The sequence below is a fragment of the Artemia franciscana genome, chromosome 2 (genome assembly GCF_032884065.1).
Source record: "Artemia franciscana chromosome 2, ASM3288406v1, whole genome shotgun sequence".
NCBI classification, from domain to species: Eukaryota; Metazoa; Arthropoda; class Branchiopoda; order Anostraca; family Artemiidae; genus Artemia; species Artemia franciscana.
In genome coordinates, this window is record NC_088864.1 from 25,596,534 (window position 1) to 25,620,200 (window position 23,667).

A 23,667-nucleotide genomic window follows, 5' to 3' on the forward strand; every position below is an offset into this window, starting at 1 on the left:
AGATAGATATATATATTTTTTTTAACTACGTAAAACTTGCGAATATACAACATTCTTGGCCGTCCCATTGTCTGTGCATATAAATAGATTCTCAGGTTTACCAACTCTTGAACATGCAACATATAATTGTCCATGGGAAAAACAATCTGTATTCAGATTTATACCTCATTATTCTAATGATTGCCCTTGAGCTTTGTTGATGGTGATTGCTAATCGAACATTCCCTGTGTCCCCGTCGTCATTTATATATCCCCCTGTAACCCCGGCGTCCCCTTTTTAGTTGTTTCCCTGTGTCCTGGTCGTCATTTGTGTCCCGGTGTCCAAGTCTGTAATTTCTCTTTGAGTGTCGCGGACGTCATTTATATTCCCTGTGTCCCGGTGTCCCGGTCGTCATTTTTGTCCCGGTCGTCATTTGTGTTCCGGTGTCCCGGTCTGTAATTTCTCTTTGAGTGTCCTGGTCGTCATTTATATTCCCTGTGTCCCGGTCGTCATTTGTGTCCCGGTGCTTTGTTGATGGTGATTGCTAATCGAACATTCCTTGTGTCCCGGTCGCTTTCTCTTTGAGTGTCCCGGTCGTCATTTATATTCCCTATGTCCCGACGTCCCGGTCTGTAATTTCGTCAGTCGACTAACATGACGTCAGTTGACAAACAAACATGACGTCACTCGACAGACAGACACACAGACAACTTATTTTTATATATATAGACTAGCTGTTGAATATGCAACCTATAATTGTCCATGGGAAAACAATCCGTATTCAGATCTACAACTCATGATTCTAATGATTGCCCTTGAGCATTGTTGATGGTGATTGCTAATCGACCATTCCCTGTGTCCCCGTCGTCATTAATATATCCCCCTGTGCCCCCCGGCGTCCCCGTTGTAATTGTGTCCCTGTGTCCTGGTCGTCATTTATATTCCCTGTGTCCCGGTCGTCATTTGTGTCCCAGTGTCCCAGTCTGTAATTTCTCTTTGAGTGTCCCGGTTGTCATTTATATTCCTTATGTCCCGGTGTCCCGGTCGTCATTTGTGTCCCGGTGTCCCGGTCTGTATATACATTTGTTTTGAGTTGGTCTTTTTTTTAGTTTTTAGGTTTTTACCTTTTTTTTATTTTTTTTAGTTATACATCATGATTCTAATGATTGCCCTTGAGCTTTGTTGATGGTGATTGCTAATCGAACATTCCCTGTATCCCCGTCGTCATTTATATATCCCCCTTTGCCCCCCGGCGTCCCCGTTGTAGTTGTGTCCCTGTGTCCCGGTCGTCATTTATATTCCCTGTGTCCCGGTCGTCATTTGTGCCCCGGTGTCCCGGTCTGTATATACATTCGTTTTTGAATTTGTATATGATGAAATAAATTTTTGTGTTTTTCCCCTTTTTTCTTTTTAGTTTTTTTTTTTTGGTTTATACCCTTTTTAGTTTTTTTTAGTTTTTTTTTCTTTTTTCTTTTTAGTTTTTTTTGTACTTTTTACCTTTTTAGTTTTTTCATTTTTATTTTTGTAGTTTTGTTTTTCTCCTTTATTTTTCAGTTTTTTTCCTTTTTTATTTTTTTTATATTTTAGTTTTTTTAGTTTTTTAGCTTTTTTAGTTTTTTTTATTAGTTTTTAGTTTTTTTCTTTTTAGTTTTTTTGTAGTGTTTACATTTTCTTAGTTTTTAAAATTTTTTAGGGTTTTTAGTTTTTTCTTTTTAGTTTTTTTTTTTAGTTTTTAGTTTTTTTCTTTTTAGTTTTTTTTGTAGTTTTTACCTTTTTTTTAGTTTTTTTAGTTTTTTTTACTTATGTCCTGGTCGTCATTTATATTCCCTGTGTCTCGGTCGTCATTTGTGTCCCGGTGCTTTGTTGATTGTGATTGCTAATCGAACATTCCTTGTGTCCCGGTCGCTTTCTCTTTGATTGTCCCGGTCGTCATTTATATTCCCTATGTCCCGGTGAACCCGGTCGTCATTTGTGTCCCGATGTCCCCGTCTGTAATTTCGTCAGTCGACAGACATGACGTCAGTCGACACACAAACATGACGTCACTCGACACACACACAGACAACTTATTTTCATATATATAGACAAGCCCCTCCGCGCGCTTAAGTCGTTACGCGCCATATTAGTTACGCGCCATTGTAGTTGTGTCCCTGTGTCCCACCTGTGAATATAGATATATATATATATATATATATATATATATATATATATATATATATATATATATATATATACTAGCTGTTGGGGTGGCGCTTCGCGCCACCCCAACACCTAGTTGGTGGGGGCGCTTCGCGCCCCCCCCCCAAGCCCCCCCGCGCGCGTAAGTCGTTACGCGCCATAATAGTTACGCGCCATTGTAGTTGTGTCCCTATGTCCCACCTGTGAATATAGATATATATATATATATATGGTTTTAACTACGTAAAACTTGCGAATATACAACATTCTTTGCTGTCCCATTGTCTTTGCATATAAATAGATTGTCAGGTTTACCGACTCTTGAACATGCAACATATAATGGTCCATGGGAAAACAATCTGTATTCAGATCTATACCTCATGATTCTAATGATTGCCCTTGAGCTTTGTTGATGGTGATTGCTAATCGACCATTCCCTGTCCCGGTGTCCCGGTCGTCATTTACATCCCCCTGTTTCCCCCGGTGTCCCCGTTGTAGTTGTGTCCCTGTGTCCCGGTCGTCATTTATATTCCCTGTGTCCCGGGTCCCGGTCATCATTTGTATCCCGGTGTCCCGGTCTGTATATACATTCGTTTTTTAGTTTTGTTTTTCTCCTTTATTTTTTTCCTTTTTTTTTCTTTTTTAGCTTATTTAGATTTTTAGATTTTTTAGTTTTTTTTATTAGTTTTTAGTTTTTATTTCTTTTTAGTTTTTTTTGTCCCGGTCGTCATTTATATCCCCCTGTTTCCCCCGGTGTCCCCGTTGTAGTTGTGTCCCTGTGTCCCGGTCGTTATTTATATTCCCTGTGTCCCGGTCGTCATTTGTATCCCGGTGTACCGGTCTGTATATACATTCGTTTTTTAGTTTTGTTTTTCTCCTTTATTTTTTTCCTTTTTTTTTCTTTTTTAGTTTATTTAGATTTTTAGATTTTTTAGTTTTTTTATTAGTTTTTAGTTTTTTTTTCTTTTTAGTTTTTTTGTAGTTTTTGTCCTGGTCGCTTTCTCTTTGAGTGTCGTCATTTATTTTTTTCTTTTTTAGTTCTTTTAGTTTTTACCTTTTTTAGTTTTTTTTTAGTTTTTAGTTTTTTTAGTTTTTTACCTTTTTTTAGTTTTTTTAGTTTTTTTAGTTTTTTAGCTTTTTTATTTTTTTTATTAGTTTTTAGTTTTTTTGTAGTTTTTGCCTTTTTTTTAGTTTTTTTAGTTTTTTAGCTTTTTTATTAGTTTTTAGTTTTTTTTGTAGTTTTTGCCTTTTTTTAGTTTTTTAGCTTTTTTATTTTTTTTTATTAGTTTTTAGTTTTTTTTGTAGTTTTTGCCTTTTTTTAGTTTTTTCAGTTTTGACGTCACCTGATCCAGTTTTTTCAGGTGACGTCACCTGATCCACGATCCACAGATCCACAGACAACTTATTTTTATATATATAGATAGTTTTTTTTTTTTTTTACTTATGTCCTGGTCGTCATTTATACTCCCTGTGTCCCGGTGCTTTGTTGATTGCTAATCGAACATTCCTTTTGTCCTGGTCGCTTTCTCTTTGAGTGTCGTCATTTATTAGTTTTTTCCTTTTTTTTTTAGTTTTTTATTGGTTTTTACCTTTATTTTAGCTTATTTTTCAGTTTTTTCCTTTTTTTTATTTTTTTTTTATTTTTTATTTTTTTTAGTTTTTTACCTTTTTTTAGTTTTTTTAGTTTTTTTAGTTTTTTAGCTTTTTTACTTTTTTTATTAGTTTTTAGTTTTTTTTGTAGTTTTTGCCTTTTTTTAGTTTTTTCAGTTTTTTTTTAGTTTTTTATTGGTTTTTACCTTTATAGTTTTTTTAGTTTTTTAGCTTTTTTATTTTTTTTATTAGTTTTTAGTTTTTTTTGTAGTTTTTGCCTTTTTTTAGTTTTTTCAGTTTTGACGTCACCTAATCCAGTTTTTTCAGGTGACGTCACCTGACACATCCATCCATCCATCCACAGACAGACAACTTATTTTTATACCTCGTTATTCTAATGATTGCCCTTGAGCTTTGTTGATGGTGATTGCTTATCGAATATTCCCTGTGTCCCCGTCGTCATTTATATATCCCACTGTGCCCCCGGCATCCTCGTTGTTGTTGTTTCCCTGTGTCCCTGTCGTCATTTGTGTCCCGGTGTCCCAGTCTGTAATTTCTCTTTGAGCGTCGCGGTCGTCATTTATATTCCCTGTGTCCCGGTCGTCATTTTTGTCCCGGTCGTCATTTGTGTTCCGGTGTCCCGTTCTGTAATTTCTCTTTGAGTGTCCTGGTCGTCATTTATATTCCCTGTGTCCCGGTCGTCATTTGTGTCCCGGTCCTTAGTTGATGGTGATTGCTAATCGAATATTTCTTGTGTCCCGGTCGCTTTGCGTCATTTATATTCCCTGTGTCCCGGTCGTCATTTGTGTCCCAGTGCTTTGTTGATGATGATTGCTAATCGAACATTCCTTGTGTCCCGGTCGCTTTCTCTTTGAGTGTCCCAGTCGTCATTTATATTCCCTAGGTCCCGGTGTCCCGGTCGTCATTTGTGTCCCGATGTCCCGGTCTGTAATTTCGTCAGTCAACAAACATGACGTCAGTCGACACACAAACATGATGTCACTCGACAGACAAACAGACAAACAACTTATTTTTATATATATAGATAACGTCATTGCAATACAACCACGTACCAGTATTGCTCTTTAAACGTATGCGAATGTGACATCATTCACATGAAAAATATTTTTTCTGAATTGAGGCTCTGAAGTATAGCGAGCCGAAGGTTAGGCGTGCTGCTCAAGACCCACAGAAATATTACCATACCCTACCGATGAGGCCTGTGCCCCAAGTTGGGAATCACAGATTTAGAGAATATGTCTGGGCCTACTCCCTTTTCAAATGCGTGAATAAAATGAGAAATTATTTATCATTAACTGACAGTGCAATATTTTTAATGGTATTAAACAAAGATAGCAATTAGTGTTTTTGTATGAAAAATAAGGTTGAATAAAAAAAGCAATTGAAACTGGTGCATATAAGCTTAAAAGATATCAAGCGTATAAGCTATACCCACAATTGGGACCCTTAACCCTAAAACTACACTTATTAGTTCACCACCAAAGGCACATTTTTGGGTTTCTTAACCTTTTTGATTAAAACGTCTATCTTCGAATTTTGACTTGATACCCTATGGAGCAGCAAGGGGGCCCAGGAGCACACGAAGCTGCTCAGATGGTTTCAGCTTGCACTTCCATCTTATTTTGACCTTTAAAAAGGACAGTATAATTTTTCATTCTACTGAAAATACTCTTCTCAAATAGTTTTTTTATGGTATTCTTTTTAATGGTATTAAATAAAGATAGCAATCAGTGTTTTTGCATGAAAAATAAGGTTTAGTTAAAGAAAATTAAACTGGTACATATTAGCTTAAAAGATGTCAAACGTATAAGCTATACAATATACCCATAAACTTATGAGCTATCCCACAATTGGGACCATTAACCTTAAAACTACGCTTAATATTTCCCCACCAAAGGCACGTTTTTGGCTTTGGGTTTCGTAACCTTTTAGATTAAAATGTCTATCTTTGAATTTTGACTTGATACCCTATGGAGCAGCAAGGGGACCCAGGAGCACACGAAGCTGCTCAGATGGCTTCATCTCGCCCTTTAATCTTATTTGACCTTTAAAAAGGGCAGTACAATTTTGTATTCTATTGAAAATACCCTCCCCAAATAACCTTTTAAATGGTATTAAATAAACATAGCGATCAGTAATCAGTGTTTTTGCACGAAAAATAAAGTTGAGTCAAAAAAAAAGTTAAACTGATACATATAGGCTTAAAAGATTTCAAACGTATAAGCTGTTCCCACAATTGGGACCCATAACCTTAAAACTACACTTAATATTTCACCACGAAAGGCATATTTTTAGGATTCGTAACCTTTTAGATTAAAATGTCTATCTTTGAATTTATACTTGATACCCTATGGAGCAGCAAGGGGGTCTAGGAGTACAAGAAGCTGCTCAGAGGGTTTCAGCTCGCACTTTAATCATATTTGACCTTTAAAAAGGGCAGCAAGATTTTTATTCTATTGAAAATATCCTTTCAAATTTTCTAGGATCATTCAATGTATTTGCTAACATCTTGAGGAAAAAAACGTCATGGGAGCAAAATTCATCGCTCTTTGTTAAGCCAATGCTATTTTGCTGACTGTGATAAAGCTCACTGGAAATTAATTCCATTATCTCTCCTACAAGGCAAATCTGGTTTATTTCTCAGATGTCTCGGGAGTTGGAATTCAGCTATTTGTTTTGTGTCGTTTACTCCTGTCCTCACTAAGCTCTGCAATTTGTAAAGAACAGCTATGTCTAATCGGTGCTAACTTAAAAAACTGAGGATTCTATCATAGGAGTGATAAAGCAAACATTAAAATAATTAAGAATCAGTAATGAACTAAAATACGCATTTCGATTATCGATTAATCCAAAAAAAAGATGAAAGTTTCAGATTATTATAACGGAGTAAAAAGCACTGGAACGAAGACTTAATCTAATAATCATGCCTCGAAATCAAACAGTTCGTGGTAACGAACTGTAGTAAGGAGCAACCCGACTCAATAGTAACCAAAACTAAAAAAAATGGAATCTTGATATCAATAGCTATACCAAATGAATCATATTTTAATGGTGATTTTAAATATATAAGTTTCATCAAGTTTAGTCTTACCAATCAAAAGTTGAGAGCCTGAGAAAATTTGCCTTATTTTAGAAAATAGGGGGAAACACACCATAAAAGTCATAGAATCTGAACAAAAATCAACCATCAGATTCAGCGTATCCGAGAACCCTATTGCAGGAGTTTCAAGCTCCTATCTACAAAAATGTGGAATTTTATTTTTTTGCCAGAAGGCAGATCACGGATGCGTGTTTAGATTGTTTTGTTTTTTTCCCCAGGGGTGATCGTGTCGACCCAGTGGTACTAGAATGTTGCGAGAGGGCTCATTCTAACGGAAATGAAAAGTTCTAGTGCTTTTAAGTTCTTTTTAAGTTCTTAAGAACTTAAGAGCTTAAAAGAACATAAAAAGTTCTTTTTAAGTGACCAAGAAAATTGGAGGGCACCTAGGCCCCCTCCCACGCTAATTATTTTCCCAAAGTCAACGGATCAAAATTCTGAGATAGCCATTTTATTCAACGTAGTCGAAAAACCTTATAACTATGTATTTGGGGACGACTTACTCCCCCACAGTCCCCGTGGGTGGGGCTACAAGTTACAAACTTGGACCAGTGCTTACATATAGCAATGGTTATTGGGAAGTGTACAGACGTTTTCAGGGGGCTTGGTTGCTCCCTGAGGTGTGCAGGTTGCTTCCTCATCAGCGCCCCGCTCTTTACGCTAAAGTTTTTTACTGTTTTAGAAAGAAGAGTTGAGAGAAAGGGTCAAACTTTAGCGTAAAGACCGGGGCGTTGATGAAGAAGCAGTCCCTTTCATATACGAATTAATTTCTGTTCGTTTTAAGTTTTAATGTTGCTCCTTACTATCAGTTAAAAAACTTGTTTTTTTTTTATTTGATTTTTTTGGAAAAACGCCATGTGAATCATTCAATTATTTGTAGCAATCAAAAGCGCATATTTTGATAGGATAAAGTCTTAATTGTGAATATTTAATTGTGATAGAAGAGGATTGGGATAGGGCGATTATTTAAAACCCTATGTCTGTTAAAAGAGAAAAAAAACAAATGAAAAACTTTTGAGACGGTTGAAAATATTAATTTTAAGACATTTTATTGGAAATAAATCTAGTCACACAACTAAGGATTAATATGAAATTTTTAAAACGGTATTAGCCAATTGTGATGAAAAAGAAAAAGAAACCAGAAAATTCAGGATTTTTATGCTAAGACCAATATAATAAGGGAAAAAATAGGAAAAGCAATGATGCATATTTTGGATCAAGCTCACGGTTTGTCCTGGGTGCCAGAAAAGGGATGTGCTAGGGAAAACTCCAAAATAGAGACAAGAAATCCAGTGAATTGCACTTGTGCCGAACATTAATTAAACCGATAATTTTTCTTAATTGTAAATAAATTAACTTAACTCGATTAGTTTGGATTCAGTAACTTCCAAATCTTGATTATTTTGATTAACAGTAGTGATGCCAAGATAGTTCTAAACGGACCATAGCCGCTACTCTTTTCTTCCTTCAATGACTTAAGATGACGAAAAAGGTTGAACGGCGACATCATTAGGGCAAGATGCAGGTGCATTAGACGCAATAGGGAATGTTTACTTTTGCTGTTATGCAATAGAGTTTGGTTGTTACATCTTAGTTTTTGATTGTTGCGTAAGAGGACCTGTTAGAGTCCACTAGTAGAGCAGGTGAGTTTTATTAAGACATTTTTCTTAAAGATATTATTCAAGACGTTTCGAGACATTTCAACACGTTTTATTAAGACATTTTTATTCAAGATGTTTTCAAGACGTTTGAAGATATTCCAAGACGTTTTTTAAGACATTTCTCTTCAAGAAGTTTTTCAGAATTTTTAAAACATTTTTCGTCAAGACGTTTTTCAAGACGCTTCAAGACATATCAACACGTTTTTAAGACATTTTTTCAAGACGTTTTTCAGGATTTCCTTAGTTCCTTAGTCCTTAGTTCCTTAGGGATGTTACGTAATGAAAATGTTCCCGTACATAGTACTTTAAGAGATTTAATTTTCTTTCAAGGCATTTTTTTTCGGGGAACCTTATTCCAAATATTCCAAAGACTGTATTGTATTGTATTGTATCAGATTAACGACACTTCTTGACTACTAAGGTCCCTGCGTCGTCCCTGCATTGCATTGCTGCAGCATGATTCATATTATTTCTGCATTAGAATTCGAATATAAGACAAAAAATTTCCCTAGTGACCAGACGTGAGCCTTAACCAACTGGACCAGTAAACTGTTCATAATATTTTGATTAGAGGAATATTTTCTAAATGGTGACCTATTACACACAAAGAGAATCCCCTGTTCTAACATACTAGAACAATTAAATGATTCGCATGTTTCCAAACCTTTCCACATGAGAGCACAAGTGTCCCAATGCTATTGATTTTGCTCTGTTAAATACGCCTCCCTATTGCAGCGTTATTAATTTTCTAACGTGATCTAGACAGACTGAATTAGCTATTCAATCAATGAGATGTTAAATAGCATTTGGTTTATGTATTTCATTGCATAAATGATTACGTATTGAAGCTTTATCCTAAAGAATTAAGAATTAAGGATAAGATATGAAATAATCTAAAGAATTTAGGCTTTTGTACATACAGCTTTTATTACTCAAAATAAATTTAAAAGAACTATTAAAACACAGAAAAAACAAGTAAAACACAACAAACTAACATACAAAACATGCAAAAAGCTTATAAAAGTTAACATATAAGCAAATAGACACATGAATTACAGAAAGGTGGGAGCCCTAGAACCGTTTCCAGAGACCTGGTTGTTATTAGAGATAAATTTAGGCCATATTAAGAGGTATCTCTGAGAGGTCTTTATGGAAATGCCACGTTTTTATTGCTCTATTAGACGCACCTGCAAGAAAGAGATCCATTTTTTGCATTCGTTTATTTCTGAGAGATTTTAATGAAAATGCAAAGTTTCTTTGAGCCAAGACTATGCATATTTAAGCCCCCGTGACAATATGGGACTAGCCCAACCTAGCAAGTTATTCAAGAGGGTAAGGGTTGATATTAAAGGTAAAGTTTTATTTACATTTCACTTCACGTTTGACATGGCTCAAAGAAAAAAAAATACATTTTGTTGCTAGAAGAAAGATCACGGATGCATGTGTGCTGTGGTACAGTCTTTTTGTGCTAAAACAGTCTTTAGTTTTTACGGCATTGCTTCCTCTGAAACTGAAGGCTCACTATGCGTGTCAGTTTTCGATGATTCTAAACCAATTGACTATCTCAGAATTTCTATAGAATAGCTTTTTGGACTTCTTTTTGCTAAAATTGATGTTTTGCTCCAGAAATGGCTGAAAACACCATCTTACAACAGGACAGTGTTTTTGGCCAAAATAAATATCCATGTCAGCCATTATTTTGAACGACCACCTACACCTTCTAAAAACGAAAGCGCTACCGTACGGCATTACTGCCTCTGACATACAGGGCTCCATACACGTAAGGATTTTTGAGAATTCTAAATCAATTGATCATTTCAGAATGTTCATGCAATATCTTTTTGGACTTCTTTTGGCTAGAGTTTTGTTTTGCACACCAAAATGGCTGAAAACACCACTTTGCTGTGGGACAGTATTTGTGGCTGAAATAAATGTCTATGTTAACCGTTTTTTTGTTAACCCCAACGAAAATCTAGAACTGACTGAGATCGGTGTCTGAATTTGCCTTCTAAAACATCCATCTTATCATATATCTTAAAAGCTCCGCAACGTTTGGAGATATAACTGTTACGGAACCAGAAAATGCATTACAAAAACTGTTGAAAATGCTTACAAAAACTGAAAAACCCAGACCAAGTTTGTTGACGTTCTGACGTGGTAAAAAAAACTTCCATAATGGCACCAAAAGAAATACGCAGGGAGTAAAAAACGAATTATAAAGCCCATGAAGCGTTTTTTGTCAAATTGAACTTTAACTCTAGAGATACGTCCATAGGACTTTCTCAACTTCTCTCTCAACACATTTATTGCTAGTGACCTTGTTGCTCCAATCTAGGTCCTGAATGACAGCCCAAGGTACTTGAGAGTGTGCTGAAAGCCGGTACCCATGATAAAGTTATCGTAGCATTGAACGCTGGTAAAGAGAAATATTTGAACTATTAAACAAGCATTATTGGGGATATTACTGGTAATGTATGCTTACGTTGTCATGTTGTCATGACAGTGAGGGGTTAAATTCCTTTAGAGTTCCCAAGAATCGCTACCATCAAAATGGTGGATATGTGAGAGTAATATTTCCAAGGATGATAGTCTAAACCTTTTAGTTGATATCAAAAGCAAACTTCTTACTACTGTTGCTGTCAACAAATTACCCGTTGATAGATTCTATCACCATCTTTCTGGCTCTACCATTCAAAAGAAGACAAGAAGAAGACAAGCCTACTACAGCATCAACGTCATACCGCGCATCCTATCCAGGTGCCAAAACTGCAACTTATATAAAAATAAACCATAATAGACGATGAAACCGCAAGTAAAATAAAAAGGGTATTGACAGACAATATTACCAAGGAAATTCAAAACGAACTAATGAAAAACAAAGCACCGGGTAACGTTACTAGTATCATCATGGGTTTACCAGAAGATACAGTCCACAAACCCGATAATATCAGTCATGAAATACATGGTGAGGTTGTTAAAAGTTGTGTTGGACCCCAAAATGGAATATGTGGAATGCAAAATAAAATACCTTTATTTCAATAAAATATTTTTATTGCATTATTTTGTTATGTTCCCGTAATTTTAGGGTGCGCTAACAACTCCAACGTTTAAAATATTTATGCAAAAGTCAGAGACACAATAAGAGGAAATTTCATCGACATAAATAATATTAATCGGCTCATAGGGGGTCTACTAGAGTCTGAGATAAGTAAGCAAGGTTTTTTTTTACCAAAGTCAGAGAGATATGAGCTGGAATATTTCCCAAATCCACACAGACGCATACACAAACACACACACATACCTCTCAGAAATGAATCTTAATATGGTTTAAATTTATCTCTAATAATAACCGCCCCCTCTGGAATTGCTTACTAGGTAGGGCTAGCCACATACTTTCACTGCGGTGTGATTATAAGTAGTCTTTGCTCAAAGAAACGTATCATTTCCATTGAAGCCTCTTAGAAATAACCGAATGCTAAAATGTGTCTTTTCTTTCTTGCAGGTGCCTCTAATAGAGCAATAGAAACATGGCATTTTCATAAAGATCTCTCAGAAATAATTCTTTATGGTTTAAATTTATCTCTAATAACCCCCTGGAAATGGTTGCTATGATTCACATCTTTCTGTAAGTCAATCTTCTGTTTGCTTATATTTTATCCTTTATACACTTTTTTCCCATTTTGCTTTTTTCGTTTGTTATTTTTTAATTGTTTTTATTCTGTGCTTTAATAATGCTTGTAAATTTGTTTTTATTAATAAAAGTTGTTTGTACCAGAGCTAATCTTCAATACGTACTTGCACAATGAAATATCTAATGCCAATGCTATGTAACATCTCACAGGTTCAATAGCTAACTTAACCTGTCTAGGTGAGGTTAGAGAATTAATCACGCTATAACATGCAAGTGCATCTAATGAGCAAAAATCAATAGTTATAGAATGCTCTTGCGCTCTCGTGTGGAAATGGTTGTAAATATGCGAGCCATTTAATCGTTCTAGAAGGCGGACAGGAAATTCCTCCATGCGTGCAATAGGTTATCATTCAGAAAGTATTCCTCGAATAATAATATTAAAAAGGCTTTCCTAATCCACCTGTCTAGCACTCCGTTCCGTTGATGGAGAATCCCTTTTGAATCCTAATGTGGAAAAAAAAATCTTTAGATTACAAAGTTTCCCTGTAAAAACAGGTCGAAAGAAAACAAAAATCTCGTAAATCATTATGTAACAATCCACGTGTTCACTGTCATTACGTAACACCCCACGTATGCGCCTTCCTCAGTTACAAGTGGGGTTTTACGGGCCCCTGAGGTCTGGCATGTCAGGCGACATTACGTCACCCTTAACACAGCATTGAATTTACTCAAAGATGAGATAAAGTGATATTGAGATTAGCCACGAGTGAATCCAGGCTATGTTGCCAGGTCGGACAGAACAATTATGTTTTATTATCGCAGGGCTAAACCATCAAGGATTAAAACTGAAATTTGGCAAATATTTTGAAGTGAAAGAGCATAATCGAGTCAGTGTTTCAATTATTTTTTGCGTCCCTATGCCCAAAATTATACCTTTCGGGGTGTAATTATGATCTACTTGGAGAATTCTGAGACTAGCACTATCATAACAGTGGAATTAACTTAAACTGAAAAAATTCAAAGCGTATCTATAAAAAACGAAATGGTGTAAAATAATACAAAATGACCACATTATTGAATAAAAAAACCTATTAAGTATAGAATAAAGGCAGCACTATTACGACCAATATTTTTTGCTCCTTGTGTCAAGAGGAGGAAAAGGAAAATCTTCTCTGGGAAAGAAAAGCTTACCGAACTAGTTTAGGCTGTAGATAAAGTCTAGGAGAAGAACGATGAAATTTTAGGAAGGAGAGAGGATGTGTCAACCAAATCCTGGTCGACACATCTTGGACTACCACATCTTGGTTAATAATTGAAGTGTCTGGATCACCAGGTCTCTTTACTACTCAGTTGTTTGGCAACTGGCATTTGACTGAGCTGATAGAAGAGGTTTACTGAAGGTGCAATTCTACAATATTGATGTGGTTGGTTGAAAGTCAGATTAGCATATGGTTTGATCTAGAGTCAGGAATTAAATAAGAAAAATTGTTTTAACCAAAAGTAAGGAGCGACATTAAAACTTAAAACGAACAGAAATTATCCTGTATATTAAAGGGAATGTCCCCTCCTCAACGCCCTGCTCTTTACACTAAATATTGTCTCTTTGTCACATTTCTACTTTTTAAAGTAATAAAAAAATTGAGCATAAAGAGCAGGTTGTTGAGGAGGGAAAATGTTCTTTTTTATTTAATTTCTGACCGTTTTTCAACTAATGCAGGTTCAAAATTGACTCACCGTACATGAACAATTAAAACAGAATTTTCCTATTGATTTTGGCAAAGTTTCCTTCCTTGTAAAATTCCCTCTGAAAAGCTCAGCCCCAGAAACTACCCACCCAGTGCGAAAATCTCACCGCATAAAACCTTAATTATTTATTATGTGTATGAGGGAGTTGTCTCCTCATACAATGCCAGGAAATCTGACTCCCATGTTCATGAAAAATTCCTTCCCCTTACGGAGAGTCTCACCATGTAAAGTTCATCCCTCATAAAATACTCACCCCACCAGGAAAATTTGCCCCAGACAATTCTATTCTAGCTGAAAACTTACCCCTGGAAAACTTGTTTCGGAGGATTCCGGGTGAAATTTTTTTCTTAGCCCACTTTTATTTGAAAAAGACTTTAAGTTCAGATTAAAGTCTTAAAATAATGCCAGATATCACCTCCGTGGAAATTCTTCTCACAAATACTTCTGCCCCCGAGTACAAAGGTGCTTCTATAGAAAACTCCTTTTGGAGGATTTTTATCGCAAAAAATCCCCACATCTACGGATAGATACTCTAGACAAGTCCAACTTAGTAAATATTTACCTCGGATAATTCCCCTAAATATCTTCACACATAAAATTGAGCCGGCAAAGAAAAAGTAAGACATTTAAAAAAGAATTCTTTTAGGAATATAGGCCAATAACGAAAAATAATTCCAGTAGAAAATTTCCCTAGCAGAAAATTCTCCCCCTTCCCCGGAAAATGTCTGAATATTTCTCATTAAGAAATATTATGCGTAGAAAATAGGCAAATTTCCTGACTTACAACTCTTTCTCCAGAGACAGTGGGGGTTATGTTAATCTAAAAGACAGGGTTAGGCCTACTTGGTTTTTCAACTATGTTGAACAAAACGGCTATTTCAGAATTTTGATCGGATACTTTTAGGAAAGGGTTGGGGGATTGGGGTGGAAATGGGGATAGTTGCCCTCCAATCTTTTTGTTCACTTAAAAAGGGCACTAGAACTTTAAATATTTGTTCAAATGAGCCCTTTTTCTATATTCTAAGAATTTAGGTTCGATGCAATTAATCCCTGGGAAACCCAAACAAACAAATAAACACACATCCGTGATCTTTCGTCTGGTAAAAAAGTTAAATAAAATTCCACATTTTTTGCAAATGGAAATTTGAAACTTCCAAAGCAGGGTTGTCGGATACGCTGAATCTCATGGTTTGATTTTCATTAAGATTCCTTGACTTTAGAGGGAGTTTCCTCCCTTTTTCGAAATTCCGGCAAATTTTCTCAGGCTTTTGATGCGTGACCATAAACTTAATAAGTCTTATATATTTGAAATCAATATAATAAACCAATTCTTTTGATATATCTATTGATACCAAAATTCTGTTTTTTAGATTTTCGGTTACTATTGAGTCGAGTCGCTCCTTACTTGCAGTTCGTTACCAAAAACTTTTTGATCAAGCATGGTTGCGTCCTATCCCTGTTAATATGGAGAATTTTGACAGACTTATTCCTAAGGAACGCGACAAGACTGTGGGAGAGCATTGAAACAAATGGGAAGGTAAAATTTTTCTCGAATTGGATAAAAATGTTAAAATGATAAAACTAGATAAAAATGTTAGCAAAATGAAGGACATTTTGGAGGTTTTGAGGATGCAAGAATAGGTTCGAAAATTAATGTTAAGAAGACTAAGTCGTTTAGACTGGGAATAAGCGAAGGTGAAAAGGTGATGTTGGGTAATGAGAAGATCTATCATGGATAGCTTCACTTACCTAGGTATTATTGTTAGTAAAGACGGTGGATGCACTGAAGATGTTCAATTAAGAATAAACAAATCCCAGGGAGTTTTTTTTTCACAGTTGAAAAAGTTCAGAAGAATAGGAAAATAAACCTGCGAAAAATGGAATGACCAAGAATAAACGAATATGAAAAGGTGGTGTTGGGTAACGAAGAGATCAATCAGGTGGATAGCCATACTTAACTAGGTAATATAACTGATAAAGACGGTGAATGCAGTGAAGATGTAAAAAAATAGAACAGCCAAGGCCAAAACGTGTTTTCTTCACAATTGAGAAGAGTTGATAAGTCTGTGGTTCAATATTAGAACACCAGATGCAACGGTAATAATGATGGTCAAGTTCTGAAATATGAGCGGTGTGAAACATAGAGAAAGATTTTTTAAATATTTCCAGAAAAATTGTTTAAGGATTGTCTTATCCTTAACTGAATGATCCCTTTGAATGACCGTATGTAAAACAATACGATATACGAAACATTAGTTGGATTCCATTTTCTAGGGGTATAATAAAAGGATGACTGAGATAGATAAGGCGAAAATCACAGATGAAGAATGACAGATTATCAAAGATTGTGCTTTTTGGGCATCCGTCTGAGGTCAACGAAAAGCAGGCCAAACCCATCTCGGGTGGGAAAGGTATTAAGGCTAATGGTCTTTTTTGTTCCCGCCCAATTTCTGAAACAGATTCTAAGAATCTTAATAACGCCACTGCTAGTATCTATTCGATAGCAAACTCGTTTATGAGACTTGACAAAAACATAAACAAGTGGGAGAAAAAAACAAAAGATGTTTGTTTAGCAAAAGCACGTTAGATTCTACGGAGATTAATTTAAATGAACAGGTTATGTAAAAGAAAATATACCCACTGCTGAGCTAAAAATAGTGTTTTCTTTTGCACATCAATTTAAAGGGTAATCCTATATTTTTTCGCTCAGAGATTTTGATTCGATGTGCATTGAATGCAAATGGTAGAACTTGTACGAAAAGTAGACAAATCTTTTATTTTCGAGATGGGTGTCTGTTTTGAAATGTAAAGCGTGAACTCTCCCAAACCTCAACCGAGACCGAGTCCGTTTGGAAATGAAAATTGTTTGGCTATTGGGAGAACCCTTGGGTATTGAGAATTGCAAGCAGTTAGCCAGGTGGGTGAAACACCCACCTGGCTATTTTCTTTTAATCTTCAGTTCTCGAAGTCCACCAGTCCCCAAACTTAAACCTCGTCATGTTACTTCTGAATTCCTTTTTACAAATTGTGATGAAAATGAAATAAATGAAATAATTATGTGTATGAAATAACAATCCTGTGGAGTAGATGAAGTATCGTTAAAGCAACAAAAACAATTGTTATTTCTATTTTGACTCATCTGATTAATTTATCACTTGAAGAGGGAACTTTTCCAGAAAGACTTAAATTAGCCTGAGTGCTACCCCTTCACAAAGGGAAGTCAAAAAATGAACCGAGTAATTACCGATCCATTTCTATTTTACCTTTTTTTCGAAGATTTATGAGAAAGTAGTCCATGAAAGAATGTATGATTACCTCCAGGAGTAGAATCTTCTGTGCGATACCCAACTTGGCTTTCGCAAAGGACTTTCTACGGATATGCACCAGCTATCTGGAATTCAATCCCCTTGGAAATCCGGAACTCAAATAAACTTACTACCTTCAAGCGAGCAGTGAAGGGTCGTTCCAGAAATACTGTTTAGATTTGAATATCATGCGGTCCTCCTCTTTTCGATCTTTTCTTTTATTTTCTTTTTTTTCTTTTCTTTCTCTTCGTCACTCCCCTTTTTTCTCTTTTTTTTCTTTTTTGATAAATCCAGTTGATTCGTTGTTTCTGTTAGTTGATTGTTTAATTATTCTTTAGTTAAGTTTCTGCCCTAGTCAAGCACTTTTGTGCTTTCCTGGCAGATTATGTACATGTAATTATGTGTTTTTATTTAAATATATATGATTGAATTGAATTGAAGAATTCTTGCGAACAAAACTCTAGCACAGCTTGCATCAAACAATAAGTGCGTAATTGGTAATTTGATGTGTGTGTGTAGACTTGTTCCTGTGTTTGCGTACGTTTGTGTTTTTGTGCTCCTCAATCTCATCCTGCTAAATAACTAAGAAGACTAATCCGCCATTCCATCATAAATTTACTATGAAAAAGTAGCACATAAACAGAATTGATGGAAATAAAACTAATTTATTGGGAAGATAACAAGAGGAAAAGTTTGTGTAAAACGAAAAACTCAATGCATACCCGTACTAATGAACTTATTTTGGAAGAAATATAGCCTCTCAGGCGCATACGGGTTAAAGCACATAAAAAAGAATTTTTATTGAAATAGAAGAAAAGCGATAACAGTAAAAAGTTTGGGATTTCCCAAAAGGAATTTAAAAACCCTTGTCCATCGTATCTGCCCCCATTAAAATACAACAACGAAAACAAACAGTCCGCACATGCAAAAGTAAACTACCCAAAGAAAAAGGATGAATGTTTGAGAGGTTTTTCACTCTCAGAAATCATATACCTCAGGTGGCTAGTACCAAGCATGGCAGAAGTGTGCCAAGCATAGCGGAACTGTGAGAACAGTACTAAGAGTGAATGATCTGTGCCAAGCATGACATAAGTATCCCAAGCATGGCAGATGTCTGCTAAGTCTGATACAAGATCGTGATTTCATAGCAATCTGGGAATGTACATTATACAATTAGGCTAGTGAGTTAAGTAATTGAAAATTAAAGAGCCATTTGAAACAGACGGACAGAAAATAAAATCCTTCAATGATCTAAATGTGAAACGGTCAAACATTACTGTCTATGCATAATTGACTGAAAATGAAGAGAAATAAAAATAAATAATTATACCAAACATAAAAGAAATGGGTACTGCTATATACAAATAATTAAATCCTAAACGATTAAAAATTAAAATGAGTGCTAAAGTTAAACCAAAAAGGACACAAATTACTGCCCATAGGAGTTCGACTAGAGTTCCGTTCTAACCGTAAACCAAAATAAAAAATTGTCGCTAAATAGAATCTGTAAACCTTAATTGTTGATGTTTCCTGTAATTAGTATATTAAACACTAAATAATTATACATTACACATTCAGTTCATTTTCAATATCTTTCCAGTCACCTTGATTTTTATAGTGGTTTTTTTTTGTCAGTATTTTGGAATTAATAAGATGAAAGCTATTTTCCTTGTAATAAGATTAGGGCATTAACGTTATTTTGTGTTAGGGCGAGATGCACAAGATTTCGGAAAAAAACTTAAAGACGCTTTAATTAAATACCAAAAATGAACGAATTGTACAGAAAACGTAATAATTGTAGGAAAAACTATAAAAATCACAAATACTAAGCCCAAGTAACATACAAGAAATTTATAAGAAAAAAACTAAAATTGTTTGTATTAAATGTATTTAATATACTTCAGACCAGATAAGAAACTTCATTATTTTTGGACATTGACGAAGAATGAGACAGAAATTTATGGAGGAAAAAATAATTTTCCTTGCCAATATTTTTTAACACATTTTTTTTTATCAAACACGAAGATTTATCTATTCCAAATCAGACCAAATTATTTCTTCAAAATCACTGTTTTCATGCATTGAGTTCCTGGTAAATTCACTGTTCTCCCCCGATCCCTTCTGTGCGTTTTTTTTCTTGCTGTTCACTTCAACTCGACTCAACCTTCTTTTTTTTCCTCTTTTTATTTCTTGAGACAAGCTTGAGTCCTTCGGTTGGTGGGCTGTTGTACATTTTACAGACACAGGTTCTCTGATTTCCATATTCCTTGCAACCCTTGAGTCTAAAATTTCAGGAAGTAAGGATTCATTCCAGAAGGCTTCAAGCTTCGGAAATATTTTTTCCCAGTAGTCTTTCGATCGGTGAACTGTAATTATTTCCCAATCCTCAATAGAGTTATAAACTATTAAGTGGCATACCATTTTATCCAGTATCTCGAGTTGGCCTTGTATCTGGGCGAAATACCTGTGATTTTTTTTTAGCTGAAGACCTTCACTGGATAATTCAAGAAAAAATGCTTTAACTAAATTTTTTGACTGGGCCACATCATAAATGGTTTTGAACTCTGGTATATTATGCACCGTTTTTATCTCTATAGGTGTGCCATTAGGGAGCAGCCCATCTACAGATGCAGCAAGATACTGATACTGTGGATGCACACTGAGTCCTATTTGATCTCCCTTTACGACTTTTAAGTTGAATTTGTTTTCATATGCTTCTAGTGCCACTACTTCTAAATCTAAGCCCTTTTTCATTAGGGCAGAGCAGAATCTAGGTCCCAAGTTTCGAATTTGCTGAACAATTGGGGCAACTCTGGTGCTGTTTTTTCTGGTTGCAATTCTGTGGAAGTAACTACTAGTTATTCTCTTAGATCTTTCTTCAACCCAAGTGTCATTTTTGGATTGGCCCTTGGTACTGTTGAACAAACAGCTTATACTGGCAAAATCCAATTTTAAATTCTCGTCAGTATATTTTTGTATGGCCAAATTCATTTCATCAGAAGTCATGTCTGGCTTATTGCAATTTGGTCCATAGTCACGATTACCAAAGTTATAGTTTCTATTTTTTAACTTAGCAACGTGTTTTCCTCCAAGAGCACTATAATAACTGGTCAAATTACGTTTAGATATTACACGGAGTTTAGCCGTTTTATTACAATATTTTTTTGTTACGCTAGAAGGACTAAGCCCAAAAATATTTTTCCAAGCTAATTGATGCCATTTTGGACCTGAATTATAAGCAAGACTTGCTCCATGAACTCTTGCATGATATGAACCTCGTTTAGACCGGCTTATTTGCTTTCCTCCGATGAATTTAGCAACAACTGACATGTAGCTTTCAGCTAAGTTTGTAGTTGCGTCATTTCGAAGCTGCTCTGCTTTTCGACACACAATATCGACCTCTGTCATAACATCTTCAAACACGTGCAGGGGAAAATTATTCCACCGATCTTCTATTTTACTATTCACGGTCAATTCAGCAATCTTAGGACATCCAGAATCACATTTTGTGTGGTTTCCGAAAACATGGTACGGACCTCTTTTTAACAAGATTTTCAATTCTTCTGCTGTTCCATTATTTTCAGAATTTATTTTTATCGCACCCCTTAAATTTTTTGTCAGTTGCTGGATAATTCCTCGGGGAAGACATTTTGTGTACAAACCTTTTTTATTTTTGCACAAATTATATAGATGGGCTGTATAGTTTTTTGTGACGTGATTTGCACATTCATGTTTCCGTATGTTGGAACCGTAGGAAACACTTTGTTTTAGCTTATAAAAAACACTGGAATCACCGTCACCGATAAACTCTAAAAACTGTAATCCGTGCATCTCCTCACTGGAACGAAAGCCTTCAACTAGAACATCTGTTTCCATGCTCCTTGAATTTCCGTTATAATTCAGAAAGCAGAAATGATCTTTGGGAATTACTTTGGCGTTTGCAGAAGAAAAACATATATAACAGTATTTATTTTTTATGCCAACATATAACAGTTTTTTCGTAAATGCATCTATGATAACTGCAACACATCCTTTGGCCGAATAATCGTGTCCTTTGCTACGCTTATTCCAGCCTCCATCACATATCACTTTTGTCCAGTATGAGTCCTCCTTATACCTATCATCATGAATGGCCGATTTTAAGGCCTCTCGTCCATTTTCTAGTAAAATTTCCGATAAACTATTCATCCAAGCATTACCAAGCTGCCTTTCAATACGGGAATAAACTATTCGTGACATTGGTTTCACTCCAAGCACCCCGAAGAATTCACACAGTGTAGAATACCCTCCTCCACTACCCATGGCTCCCCAAACAGCCTTCGAATTCAAGCAGCCTTTAAGACTTGATTTTTTTTCGGAAAAAGCAACCTGTGTCTGGTCCGTAAAACTTGAAAGATATTCTTTTACGCTTGTTGCTGGACATTCTGGTTCACCTTTAATCCTCTTTTCCCAGTTACACTTATTACACTTAACTTTCAGTTCAGTTTTCAGGCCTTTCTTTTCTAATTGCTTTATAATCAATTTTCCGTGATCGCAACTGATTTTGTGTCTGAATGCTGAAATTACTTCAGCAAGGAAATACCTTAGATTCACAATGCAGTTTCCATCTGGAATTCCAGATAAGTCTATCTCAGTATTCGTATCGGGGCAATCAACACCGTGAGAACCACTACCGTTTCCCAATTTATTTGAATCGTCTATGAGAGGATTTGCTGAAAATTCTTCTGAAATTTTCGATCCATTTGACAAATTATCTTTATCTTGTTCTCCAAGCAGCACCTTTCTAAAAAAAAATGAAAAGAACCATAGAAAAACAAAACAGCGACCCGGCTCAATAGTAAACGAAAGTCTAAAAAAACGAAATTTTGATACTAATAAATACGTCAAAAGAATCAGATTTTAATTAAATTTATTCCTACCCATCAAAAGATAAGAGCCTGAGAAAATTTGTCTTATTTTGGAAAAAAGGGGGAAACACGCCCTAAAAGTCATAGAATTGTTTTGCCAGAAGACTGATCAAGGGTGCGTGTTTATTTGTTTTTTGTTTTCTTTTTCCCAGGGGTGATTGTATCGACCCATTGGTCCTAGGGTGTCGCAAGAGGGCTCATTTTAATGAAAATGAAAAGTTCCAGTGCCCTTTTTAAGCAACCAAAAATTGGAGGGCACCTAGGCCCCCTCCCACTTTCATTTTTTTTCTCAAAGTCAACAGATCAAAATTTTGAGATAGCCATTTTCTTAAGCATAGTCAAAAAACATAATAAGATGTCTTTGGGGACGACTTACTCCCCCATAGTTCCCGGGGGAGGGGCTACAAGTTATAAACTTTGATCAGTGTTTACCCTGACCTGATGCCCACTTAATTGGACAATCTGTCTTGGCTTTTTCTACAATTGGCCATGACTTGACTTTTCCCACAACTATTCCTTTTAATTAAAAGTCAACGGTTGAGGGGTTTTGGCTGAGGGGGGGGGGGTAGAGGGGAGGGAGCTACGTTGAAGGATCTTTACTTAGAGGAATTTGTCACGGGGGAAAAGAAATTCAATGAAGGGGCATAGAATTTTCTAGCATTATTAAAAAAAACACTGAAAAAATAATAATGAAGAAGTTTTTCAACTGAAAGTAAGGAGCAGCATTAAAACATAAAACGAACAGAAATTATTACGCATATGAGGGGTTCATCTCCTCCTAAATACCTCGCTCTTTCCGTTAAAGTAATTTCAACTATATATTCTACGGACTTGGTGATTCTAGGGTCATTCTTAAAGAACCGGGAGAAAATTTAAGCTTTAGTGTAAAGAGCGAGGTATTGACGAAAGGGCAAACCCCCTCATATATGTAATACAAATATACAAAGTTCTAGGTGCTTTTATAAGTTACCAAAAATTGGAGGGCAACTAGACCTCCTCCCCCACCCCATTTTCTTCAAAATCGTCAGAACGAAAATATGAGAAAGCCATTTAGACAAAAAAAGATATGCAAATTTTGTTGAATGGTTAGCCAAATCAAAACATGCATTAATTTAAAAACGTTCAGAAATTACATAAAAAAAACAGTTTTTTTTTAACTTCAAGTAAGGAGCGTCATTAAAACTTAAAACGAACAGAAATTATTCCGTATATGAAAGGGGTAGTCCCCTCCTCAACGCCTCGCTCTTTACGCTAAAGTTTCTTATTGTTTTAAAAAGTATAGTTGTGAGAAAGAGTCAAACTTTAGTGTAGAGAGCGGGACATTGAGGGACTACCCCCTTTCATAAACGGAATAATTTTTGTTCGTTTTAATGTCGCTCCTTACATGCAGTTAAAAAAAACTTGTTTTTTTTTTATTTAATGGACAAGAGGGAATGAAACTTGTATATGTAATTTTTACTTACCGGTATTTTAAATTCAGCCACCTTTTGTTGATAATTTTCTTCCTCATATCTCAAATGTCTTATTGACTTCAGTTGACAAGTCAACTAAT

General features: G+C 35.6%; 2 protein-coding genes across 2 annotated transcripts in view; one reads left to right on the forward strand and one right to left on the reverse strand.

Moving 5' to 3' along the window:
* LOC136039258 (zinc finger protein 34-like) overlaps positions 1-23,667 on the forward strand; it is a gene marked incomplete in the record, with an annotated part of 140,161 nt that overhangs the window by 115,758 nt on the left and 736 nt on the right.
* On the reverse strand, positions 16,321-23,650 carry LOC136039253 (uncharacterized). Its single transcript, XM_065722813.1, has 2 exons — positions 23,579-23,650; positions 16,321-21,991 (listed from the first exon to the last, which is right to left on the reverse strand). Exons 1-2 carry the CDS (start codon positions 23,623-23,625, stop codon positions 19,240-19,242), a joined length of 2,799 nt encoding a protein of 932 aa, XP_065578885.1. The 5' UTR covers positions 23,626-23,650; the 3' UTR covers positions 16,321-19,239.